This window comes from Podarcis liolepis, assembly GCF_965112155.1.
Source record: "Podarcis liolepis genome assembly, chromosome: 7".
NCBI lineage: Eukaryota > Metazoa > Chordata > Lepidosauria > Squamata > Lacertidae > Podarcis > Podarcis liolepis.
In genome coordinates this window covers 73,152,240-73,164,478 of record NC_139561.1, presented here as the reverse complement: position 1 = coordinate 73,164,478, position 12,239 = coordinate 73,152,240, and the positions used below count along the sequence as shown (strand labels likewise).

Below are 12,239 nucleotides of genomic sequence, written 5' to 3'. Positions count from 1 at the left end.
GACAAAATGAGAAACTATGATTGGAGATCATATGTTAATCATTGCTCTGGGGAAACACAGATAAATTCAGGTGGAGTCTACACATATATAAAAAACGCTGTGAATTTTTTTACCATTTAAATATATATATATATATTGAATTTGCTATTAGCTCACTAGCACCATCTAGAGTAACATTTGTATAATGCACTTAAAACACACTTAAAATGTTATTTTATAGCTGACTCCTATTTCATATATCAGCTTATTTAGTCAGAATCTGACTGTCTGAAATGGTTCACTACATGCATGAAAGAAAATCTATGTTGCATATTCACACAGCATGCACAGAAAATCCAGAAACTAGGGCAGTGCAAAAGGATTTATTTACAGACCTATATATCATCTTGGTAAATAATGGCATTAAAATAAACCCCACGTTGTGGTTTCACTTCTTACATGCTCAACTCACCATAGGATTATTGTACTTTCCCAATTTTATATAGTATTATTTCAATCACATTCTCAATGTGGTTGACAGCTGAAATGATGCACATCAGACAGCCTATTAGTTCTTATGGTTAACATAGCAAAAACCAGGAATGGAGAATCCATGACCTTCCAGAAGTTGTTGGACACTAAGTCCCATCAGCCCCAGTGAGTATGGACGACGATCAGGGATGATGAGAACTGGGAGTCCAACAACATACAGAAGGCAGCAAATTCCCCATCAACACTGGGAGGGCAGGAAGGAGGAGGGACTACCTGAGAAAGCTAGAACTTATAACATTCACTGATGCAAAGTCCAATGAATGCAAGATTCGGAACTAATTGCTGTCAATGGGCAGGTGGGTGAGCTTAAGTAGCAAAGAAGTTGAATCAATTTGAGCTTGCTTCATTATATATATATAAAAAGGTCCTTTTCCGAACCTCCATCAAAATGCAAAATATTTTCTCCTTGTCTGGTGAGCCTCTGCAAAAAGGGATACAACAGGTCCTCCGTTGGATCACAGATGCCTACAAGTTCTTTCTACCAAATCAATATTTGTTCCCTAATAAAAATATTTGCTCTAATATAAAAAAGGGCTTATTGCAATTAAAGTGTAAAATCTGTGTAGGATTGTAAAATCCCATCCCCCACAAAAAAAAGACCCACGCCAAAAGTTGAACAGGTATAGCAATCGAAGATCCTGCCTATACTGTCTCATTCCACCTCATCTTCATCTTTGGAAGCATAGATAGCCTGGTTCCTCCTTTTAATTTTCTTTGGCCCACCCTTTCCTTCTTCACTTGTGTCACTTAGCCGCTTCAAGGCCGTTTCACTGGGGATCACCTCTTCTGGCTGGTTTCTCTCACTCGATTTCTCCAGTTCATCACTTTCCACAGTATCATTCGGCGACACAGCCATGGAACCTGGCATGACCCGGATGTCGGAAAAAGTTGTTGAGACATCAGAAGGGTGGTTGGCAGACGAGTCCACTGGGCAGCTGCCTGGCTCTTCTTCATCATCGCTGTCTTCATCCAGTATTATTTCATCAGGGTTGATAGAAGAGGACAAGCCAGAAACGTCTGTATTATAGTCACTGGGCTCCTCTGCTGATCCAGTACTGTCTACCTCCTCCTCCTCTTCATCATCATCATCCTCATCTCCGTGCTCCTCTCTCAGTTGTTGGATTCGGCCATTAATGTCCAAGAGGCCAAACCGGGCACAAAACTCGGTCGTCTGGGGATTGATTTGATGAACGGGTTCTCTGTGCTCCTGGGATTTGTTTGAGTTATAACAGGGAACTGTGGTACTGAAGTTATGTGGAACCTTAAGGTCGTGGTTCACCTCTTCCAAAACCGCCTTGATGTCTTCTTCTGTGACACTGTAGTCCCATCTACAAGAGGCCAAACACAGAGAGGTTCAAGTAAGGCTACCCACCTCTCTGCCCCTTACATCTGAACAGCTTCAGGACAAAGAAAAGGAAGTGCTTCCTCATACAGGGCATTAACTGATATATGGAGTTCTAGGGATGGTAATGCCTCCTAACTTCAATGGGCCAGATTCAATTATCCCAGCATGCTAGAGGAATCCAGCGCAAGGGAGAGTTGGGAGTAGTGCAATCAATATCTACTCAGAAGTCCTATGGATTCAGTAGGGCTTACTCCCAAGTAAGTGGGGTTAGGATTGTTGCCTTAGTTGTTGTTTTTAATCTGACTGTTTCATTACTGCTCTGTTGTATTGGTGAGATGTTGGCAGAGGAGGCATAAGGGGTCAAAAAGCAGCAAATAAATAAAAATACACAGACAACACTCTACATACTTTGCATGGAGTCCATTGTTTTCAGGCATATTCCAGGAATTTGGAGACACATTAACAAGATTGTTAGTAGCTTTAAGAACAGCAATCCATTCAGGGTCATATTCCAGGCAGTCAGATGCACTTGGGTCGTGTTCAATCTCTACAATCTTAGAAAACATTGGGAAATTAAGAAGACCTCTTTGTCCTCCATAACAGGCAAGACTTGGCTGTGAACTTAAGCCACTAGCACCTCAGATAAATCTGCCCTTGCCCTTGCTACAGACTGCACTTCTCCCTTGTTTTTGGAAGGACCATGAAGCCAGGCTGGGAAACAGGGGTAGTCCAAGGGCCACATTCCCCCACAGGCAACCTTCAGGGGGGGCACATGTCACCAGTGGGCAAGGCAAGAGAAAAGCAGGTAAAGCAACAGAGGCAGCTCTTACTTTGTAAGCCACAAAAGCCAGACATTTACTAACACAACTCTACATCCTCCTTGAGGCTTTATCACAGTTAAAGGACATATCCATGCTATGGAAAACCACTCAAGGAGGATAGCGAGGGCTGCAGCTTTGGGAGAAGGTTCCAAGGGTCAAACAGAGCATCTTGGAAAGTCATATCTGGCTGACCATTTCTCCCCCTTTTACAGAAGATTCTAAATACACTGAGCCTTAGGCTTCATAACAATAGATACCAAACAGAAAATTCAGCATGTTTTACCTGTAGGAAGTCTCTGTGGGGCAGGCATTTATCCAGGGCCAGAAATTTTGTTGCTTTTGGCTGTTTCCCGCTGCCATTGGCCTATTAAGTAGGGGAGGGAATACATTAACAAAAAAATGGCACATGTACCAAAGTCAACATTTTTTGCTACACAACAAGGATTGATGCGATTTATATGCATGGACATATAAAGCTGCCTTTTTTTGCGAGTCAGACCACTGTTTCATCTAACCCAGCAATGTCTATTCTGACTGGCAGCAGCCCTCTATTATCTGAGATGGAAGTCTTTCTTACCTGGTGCCTCCCGAAGCTTTGGTTGGAGATGCCAGGGATTAAACCAGCAAAACAAATTCACAGACAGACAACCGTCTTCTGCCCTTCTGGAAGTACCAGAGGTTTGCTTGCCTATCAGTAATTTTCACTTTTATAGAAATATCAACAGTGCAAATAAGAGTGTGAAGTGTATCATTACATGGCAGGCTCTCCAGTTTTGCCCAGCTCTATGATTCCAAGCAGAATTCACTAAGGGCTACTTATCAAAACAAACCAACGTAAATTTATCAATAGCCTTTTAAGATCCTAACCACTGTTCTGGAACCCCCGATAAGCTTATATTTGAATTATGGTATTTTGAAAAAGATTGTAATAGAGCACAGGCAAGGAAACTGAGGGTGCTGTAGGACTCCCTATCAGCCCCAGACAGAAAGGCCAGTATTCAGTGATCATGGGGGCAGTAGTTCAAAAACATCTGGAGAGGCAGTTTTCCCACCCCTGCAATCTATTATATATTTTGGAAGGCTGTTTGCTTACATGTTCCCTATGCATTTGAACCCCTCTTAAGAAATTATAAACAAATTTTGCATAATAACTCCTGAGCTCAATCAGCAGCTTTTTGTCTACGTTTGGAGACAACACGACGCCATTTAGAATATGACAGAATGAACCTTTCAAAACTGCAATGACTTATTTTGTTTCTCAGAATTCTCAAGCAGCGCCAGGTGCAAGCTGAGCACAACTGGCCCCCAATCCAGAGCAGTTTGTTATTTTGAAACTACTGGCAGGTATCAGGTTTCCTCCACTGAAGTTTCTCTGGAGCTCCAGCTTCCGTTAAAAACAACAATGGTGAAACACAACTGCACACATAAATGTCAACAGAGGCACAGCAAAACGCTCCAATTCTTTTACCTGGTGCTGCATGAAGGCAGCAAACTTCACATGCAGGTGTGCAGCGAACCAATAGGTTGGTTTCAAGTGCTCCAGAAGCTCTGAAGCAGCAGGACTTCCCAACGTATTACTCTCCACTTCTTGGCGGAAGAAGGATTTTTTCCTAAGCAGCAATTTCTTGTCTCCATAATGATATATACTTCTGGGCCAGTCGTGGGACATAAACACATCCATAGGCTGCTTTAGCTGTTAAACCAAAACGAAAGCAACACAAAATGAGACAATACGGCTGCTGTTGTGAGTAAAGGAAACACAGCATAGGATCATAGGATGTCAATTAAGTTTTAGGGAAGAGGGGAAATGATTAAGTGGGCTTAACTGCATTAGTTTCAATGGGTCTGCTCTGAGTAGGACTAATGAAGATTATTGTTCTAAGTTTTGACTTACTGGTTTTTTCTTTTTGATTTCTTCTGTTAAGTAATGTTTTACTGTATCCTGATTATATTTTAAATATTATATTTTGCTAGTCAACATAGTTAGTATTTCTTTTTGTAACTGTTTTATTTATTTATTTATTTATTTTAAGAGCCAGCCAGTTCGGCAGCATCCGCTGAGACTTCCTGATGCCTGGTGTTTCTGCAGCTGAATGCAACATCAATGAATTACCGTATTTTTCGCCCTATAAGACGCACTTTTTCCCCTCCAAAAATGAAGGGGAAATCTGGGTGCGTCCTATGGGGCGAATGCAGGCTTTCGCTGAAGCCTGGAGAGCGAGAGGGGTCCGTGCGCACCGACCCCTCTCGCTCTCCAGGCTTCAGGAAGCTATCCCAAGTCTTGCAAGCCCGGCGGGATGTCCCGCGGGCTCGCAAGGCTTGCGGGCAGCAGCCTGCACCCAAAAGCTGGGGACAGCGGGGAGGCACAGAGCCGCCACCCCGCTATTCCCCGACCTGAACTGGAGGCTGGCGGGGGGGAAAGCAAGCCTGCTTCTCCCCCCCCGCCAGCCCCACAAGCTCGCGGGATAGGGGGATGGCGAAGCGCCGCCATCCCGCTATTCCCCGACCTGATCTGGAGGCTGGGGGTGGGAGAAGCAAGCCTGCTTCTCCCCCCCCCCCCGCCAGCCCCACAACCTCCAGATCAGGTCGGGGAATAGCGGGATGGCAGCGCTCCGCCATCCCGCTATTCCCCGACCTGATCTGGAGGCTGGGGGGGGGGGGGAGAAGCAAGCCTGCTTCTCCCCCACCCCCCGCCAGCCCCACAACCTCCAGATCAGGTCGGGGAATAGCGGGATGGCAGCGCTCCGCCATCCCGCTATTCCCCGACCTGATCTGGAGGGTGGGGGTGGGAGAAGCAAGCCTGCTTCTCCCCCCCACCAGCCCCACAACCTCCAGATCAGGTCGGGGATTAGCGGGATGGCAGCGCTCCGCCATCCCGCTATTCCCCAACCTGATCTGGAGGCTGGGGGTGGGAGAAGCAAGCCTGCTTCTCCCCCCCACCAGCCCCACAACCTCCAGATCAGGTCGGGGATTAGCGGGATGGCAGCGCTCCGCCATCCCGCTATTCCCCGATCTGATCTGGAGGCTGGGGGTGGGAGAAGCAAGCCTGCTTCTCCCCCCCACCAGCCCCACAACCTCCAGATCAGGTCGGGGATTAGCGGGATGGCAGCGCTCCGCCATCCCGCTATTCCCCGACCTGATCTGGAGGCTGGGGGTGGGAGAAGCAAGCCTGCTTCTCCCCCCCACCAGCCCCACAACCTCCAGATCAGGTCGGGGATTAGCGGGATGGCAGCGCTCCGCCATCCCGCTATTCCCGGACCTGATCTGGAGGCTGGCGGGCGGAGAAGAAAGCCTGCTTCTCCCCCCCGCCAGCCCCACAAGCTCGGGAGATAGGGGGATGGCGGAGCGCCGCCATCCCGCTATTCCCTGACCTGATCTGGAGGCTGGCGGGGGGAGAAGCAAGCCTGCTTCTCCCCCCTCCAGCCCCACAAGCTCGCGGGATAGCGGGCCAAGCTGTCCCTGAAGGCAGAAGAGGGAGACGGAGCGCTCCGTCTCCCTCTTCTAGCTTGGGATGGTTGCGCAAAGCCTCTGCAGGGCAGCGCTGTGCGCTGCTCCACAGAGGCTTGGGAGGCTGTCCCTGAAGGCAGAAGAGGGAGACGAAGTGCCCCGTCTCCCTCTTCTAGCTTGGGGATGGCTGCGCAAACCTGGGGGGAAATCAATTTTTTTTCTTTGATTTCCCCCCTCAAAAAATAGGTGCGTCCTATGGGCCGGTGCGTCCTATAGGGCGAAAAATACGGTATTATTAATATTATTATTCCCCTGCCTTTATTCCCTGAGAGCAACTTAAGGTGGCTTAAAGATAAAATCAGAACAGCTTTAAAAACGGGGCGGGGGATGGGACAATAATTTAAAAAACAGTTATTTCTTCTTGAAGAAGAAATAACATAACTAGAAACAACATAAAACCAATTTTTTAAAAGGTGTAAGCCCTTTTAAAGGCTTTTAAAAGATCTGGAAAATTAAAAGGCTGGTGGCAGAAAACCTAGTGCCAGAAAAATTAACAAGAACGGTGCCACACAAATCTCTTGGGAGAGTGTATTGCAGCTGGGATGCCAGCCCTTATCCCCGTGGTGTCACCCACTTTATCTCAGATGGCAATGAAGGTACTTGAAGGGAAGGGGCAGGGCTATGAAGAAGATCTTAACATACAGACAGGTGATATGAAATTGGATTTACACTAACCTGCTTGAGCTTGAAGACTTCAATGTTTCTTACATGGTAGACACTTCTTATCGTTTGCTGGTTGTATGGTGGATACTCAAAGTGACCTTAAGCAAGTTGAGAAACACTTAGCTGAATAAAAACGACGACAAAAAGGAAGACTTCCTAATTGGCTCCGATCCCCTGAAACAGCAGCATTGTGGAATGGGTGCTATATTCAACCTCCTTTGAGAGTTGCACAAGTGTGCTTACCACTATACTACAAGGCCAGTTTCAAGGTGCTAATGATAATTTATAAAGCCCTATACAACTTGAGATCTAGAAGCCTGATCACAGAATACAGATGTACTATAATTTTAACATAGTATTATTTATGCATTTTATTTGCCCTCATTTTATTGTACTGATTGATGTTACTGCTTTAAGATTAAATGCACTGCACACCACCTTGAGATTGCTTTCAAAAGAAGGCAGGCTAAAAATATTTTAAATAAGTAAACATAACAAGGAATTTAACTTCTTCCTATTTCATTCAATAGATATTTGGCTTTAGCACCGTCCATGGAACAAAGATCACACAACCTTACTCTGACACCCTCAAGAGGCAAGTAACAATTTTTCCTATTTTACTGAAGTGAAAACTCAGTTCCCAGGTGAGCAGGGATCTGAAACAAGGCCCTTTGCTGATCACAAGGCAGATGAGATAGAACATCACCAACAGATGTTGGTGCAGAGAAAACCAAATGGACATTCACATCCTTTTTCCTTGTATCTGTATCTTATACTTTCCACACAGGAATCAGAGTAGCATTTGGGCCTCACAACACCACTTTGAATTAGGCCGTGGTAAAAAATAGCTATTTGCTCCAAGTTTCCCAGCTAAGCATTTTAGTCAAGTGAAGATTTAAAACTGGGTTTCCTACATCCAAGAAAAACCCTTGATCCATTTTGCCACATTGATTCCCTTCAGCACTGCCACATCACAGGGATAATCAAGACCTGTTCAGATGTACCAGTAAACTAGGGTTTTCCATTAAAAAATATGCTGTGGTGGGCATTGGAACCACATGCTCCCTTTTCCCCTCCTTCAAGCAAGAATGAAGATTAAAAAAAATGCCTACTTTCAGTTTTGAATAAGCTGCAGTTTCCCACTACATCTAAACTCAATAACCTAACTGTGGTTAGTTCACACAAACAAACATCAAACCATGGTTTCAGATCCTGATTCATTAGCCACAGCTTCCCGTTGTATCAAAACCGGGCTTCAGAATCACCTACCAGCAACAGACGCAACTCACTCTAGTGCAGTAAGTGCTACAGCCGAAAATGAAATTCAGATTTAAAACAAGAATCTGCAGCACAACCCCATCCTAGACATACCCTTTTTGTAATCATGAGATTTGAAGATGCCAGAGAGTCCACCAATTCTCACCCCGCGATACTTTACCACTCCAGCGTAACCTGAAACAGGAAAAAAAATATGTCGATCAGGCTAAGAAGTAGAAGACTGTCCACGAAAACCACGAGCAGTACATAAAGTGGTTACTGATTCCCAATAATGTGCTGTATTTCCTTCATAGCAAAGAAAAAGGTTACATTCTGTAATGTGTATAGGGATAATAGTGTATTTTGGGCTACAATCTGCTGCTCACTATACTGGCCACACAAGGTCAGAAAAAGACAGAATTGGACCTAGATATTTTGCTGTTGCTACATTGAAAACTTTCCAGAACAGCTATACAGGCTTACACTGAAAACATTCCAGCAACAAGAGTATACGACTTCACCTGCAAGATACTGACATGCCTAATTTTGGAGGGAAAGAAGAGCAGTCCCCCACTATAAAGCTGAACTTCAGTCTAAATCATCAGCCCTATGCTTGTGCATCCTAGGCTATCAAAACAGAAAGCGAAATGTTAATACCAAGGTAGTAGATGTTTGGTGCTACCCATCCGCCATATGGTAGCTCTTGCAAGTGATTGGAGGCTTCGTGGTTGCCCCCAATAAAGATGGTCAGGACAGGAGCCTTCTTCTCTCCAGAATAATACCTAGAACACAGCCAAAAGCCAATGTCTTCGTCACTGGTATTAAGGATCAGCATATTCATGTTTCCTGATCAGAGGAACCAGGTTTACCGTACATGCATGCGCGTTGTATCATACATTACTTTTGGTGCACAGCTGGGGAGGTGGAGATGGCACATGGTCTACTGCTGAGAAGAAAGTGCTCATAGGAATCACCAAATTAACATGAAACACATAAAGCAAACCTATTTAATTGCACCTGTCAGGAGGACATGCAGTGGAAGCAGGAGCATGTTTAGTCAGAAGTTAAGTCCCACTAAGTTCCACAGTCAATCCAACTAAGACTGACTAAGCCACGTATTTCACCTCAACTTGGGATTTAGTTAACACACTACAGTATATGGATAAAAGGAGTGCATAGACTGAAAAGGACAGCGGGGCTTTCCCCAAGGCCAGTCAACTTCCTCCATCTGCCATCCACACGTTGCGTGTGAACATCTTGCAGGGGGGAAACCTACACAAACCTGTTGACTTCTACAGAAGGTGGAACCCCGCATGATCAGGATTCCAGTTCCTGCAGAGATCTGTAGTGCTTCTCTTGCAGACACTCACCCGTGGATGTCAGGAGTAGAGAGAGAAAAGGCTGTGTAAAATTGGGATTGGGGTCAGTGGTGTGGCCCTGCCATCCTGTTATGTACTGAGTTGAACACGTCCTTTCCTCTCTCAGGGCTGGTCTTTCAGGAAAACTTGACACTTGGTTAATACTTTGCTATTCGCATATGGAAAACCTGGTGAAAAAGCACACCAAGAAAAACCTCCCCTGCTTTATGCTGTAGCCTTTCCTCCTACGGGAGCTGCTTTAACAGCCTAGCAAGGCATAAAACACAAATTATATAATATTTTACACGCGCGCACACAATGCTTAACCAACTCCTCTACCACCCCAACAGTCAAAAACCCCGCAAAGGACCTTGCACTCTGCGCGTGCTCAGAGGCACCCTTCCCTCGAATGGGTTCCGGGGCGGAGCCTCCGCGGAATTCGAAATCCTGCTGCCTCTTCGCGGGCGACTCACCTCGCGAAGCCCCCCAAGCAGCGGTACTTGGCCGGCACCGCCATGCAGCGCAGGTCCGCCGCGTTGCGCACGGCCTGGAAGTCCCCGGCGCACAGGAGCAGATCCGGCGCCGCCTGGCCGTGGCGCTGCTCCAGCAAATGGAGCGTCTCGTACATCTTGTCAAGCGCGCCATGGCAGCAGCCGGCCACCGCCACCTTCATCTTCCGGCCTCGGCGCATGCGCCCCGGCGGCGGCAGCCCGGCCTGCGCAACGCACGCGCCCTCGACCGTTGCTTTCTCCGCATCGCGAGGCAGCCCGAGGGCCCCGCCCCGCCCCCCTGCTGCCGCTGCTGCTGCGCATGCGTCTCTCCTTTGCTCTCACCGAACGTTTGGAGGTTGCGCTAGAATTGCGACAATATCCCGCCGAATGATTTTTATCATCGCCAGGATGCTTCCCCCCCCCGCAAATATCTATGGTCTTAACGTGGCTCCAAGGAACTTTTTGGTTCATTTTTTGTATTATTATTAATTGTCATCATCGTTCATTATTACTGTTAATCGTCATAAGGAAACCAATCTCGTAATGGCACATATTACGATATTTCATGTATTATCATTTCATATTATTATTATTACTATCATCACTATCATTCTATTCCTTACCCACCCTTCCGCAATTAGGTGGGCTACGACACAATCAAATTAAAATGCAACATATCAGAATCGGTTTAAACAAAGGGAAGGTTAGAATGTTGAATCCAGCTCCTCCTGAGAAGCAGCGTTCACGTGGAAGTGCAGCGGCGAAAGAACAATGCAAGAAGTAAAATGCCATTAGAAATTTCAGTTAAAGCCTGCAAGTGTCTGACGTGGGAACGGTGGGTGTGGGCAGTTGGAAGAAGGGGGGTGTTTTTTCTATAGCCAATAAATGCAATTTCCAGGCCTGATTTCTAAGGTGCTTGGAAGTAAAACGGATTTTCCCCGGGTTGCCATGTGTTCCGATCTGTCACTTAGGAGAGGTTTTCCCTTGGGAAAGGGGAAACCGCTCGGTCCCATTCTTTCAAGAAGCAGAAATATGGATAAGCCCTTAAGTATGTCCCGTTTAACTGCTTGGAAATCAGGCTTGTTCTTGAGACAATTTGCCTAGAAATGGCATTTACTGGCTACAAAAACATATCTTCTTCCATCTGCCCACATCCACCGTTCACATGTCAGACTCTTGCAGCATACCCTCCATCATTTCTCCTATGAAAATAGGGACGCCCCATTCCATAATGATAATTTTACTAGTTGTACCCCACACATCTTACTGGGTTGCCCCAGCCACTCTGGGCAGCTTCCAACAAATGTTGTTTAGTCGTGTCCAACTCTTCGTGACCCCATGGACCAGAGCACGCCAGGCACTCCTGTCTGTTGGGAATACTGCCAGGGAGATATCCTAACACTGTCTTCCACTGCCTCCCGCAGTTTGGTCAGACTCATGTATGTAGCTTCGAGAGCACTGTCCAACAATCTTGTCCTCTCTCATCCCCTTCTCCTTGTGCCCTCAATCTTTCCCAACATCAGGGTCTTTTCCAGGGAGTCTTCTCTTCTCATGAGGTGGCCAAAGTATTGGAGCCTCAGCTTCACGATCTGTCCTTCCAGTGAGCACTCAGTGCTAATTTCCTTAAGAATGGATGCGTTTGATCTTCTTGCAGTCCATGGGACTCTCAAGAGTCTCCTCCAGCACAAAACATAATAAAACATTAAATATTTTTTAAAAAAAACTTCCCTATACAGAAGTGTCTTCAGACGGCTTGGGGGTCAGATAACCCCATACCTTCCAGCATTTCTCCAGTGAAAATAGGGACATCCTACCATACCCTCCAACATTTCTCCAATGAAAATAGGGAGGTCCTAAGGAAAAGCGGGACATTCCAGGATCAAATCAGAAACTAGGGTGGCTTCTCTAAATCAGGGACGTCTCTGGAAAATAGGGACACCTGGAGGGTCTGTTGCAGGCTTTAATTGAATGTTACAGCACTAACAAAGCATCACAGAAATACAAACTAGCTCAATATTCTGGGGAAAGTCCTTAAAAGATTTTTGGAAGCAATGTTGCTTTTTTAGCACACGCTAGTAATGCACATTTATTCAGTAGCAAGTCTTATGGGTAAACATGGAGAAGATCAGACTGTCCAGATTTGGAAACTTACAAGTTAAAAAATGCTGGTGGCTAAAGAAAAGAAAGCTAAAACAGAAGAGCTGCTTACATCTTCTTCCCATGGGCACATTATTATTATTAATTAGCTGCTTTACCCGTTGAAATG

General features: G+C 45.9%; 1 protein-coding gene across 1 annotated transcript; it reads right to left on the bottom strand.

The window, feature by feature from the left end:
* Positions 1-349: 349 nt before the first annotated feature.
* DBR1 (debranching RNA lariats 1) lies at positions 350-10,267 on the bottom strand. The gene is made up of 8 exons (XM_083512326.1): positions 9,956-10,267; positions 8,782-8,906; positions 8,239-8,319; positions 6,880-6,965; positions 4,166-4,390; positions 2,981-3,061; positions 2,285-2,430; positions 350-1,859 (listed from the first exon to the last, which is right to left on the bottom strand). The coding sequence occupies exons 1-8, from the start codon at positions 10,171-10,173 to the stop codon at positions 1,184-1,186; spliced, it is 1,638 nt and encodes a 545-aa protein (XP_083368452.1). The 5' UTR covers positions 10,174-10,267; the 3' UTR covers positions 350-1,183.
* Positions 10,268-12,239: the final 1,972 nt, after the last annotated feature.

Coding starts and splice junctions, on each gene's coding strand:
- DBR1 (XM_083512326.1), bottom strand. CDS start 10,173: ATGCGCCGAGGCCGGAAGATGAAGGTGGCGGTGGCCGGCTGCTGCCAT. Junction 8,320..8,781: donor ACCAAACATCTACTACCTTG/GTATTAACATTT, acceptor TTCCTGTTTCAG/GTTACGCTGGAGTGGTAAAG. Junction 3,062..4,165: donor CTGCCTTCATGCAGCACCAG/GTAAAAGAATTG, acceptor CCTACTTAATAG/GCCAATGGCAGCGGGAAACA.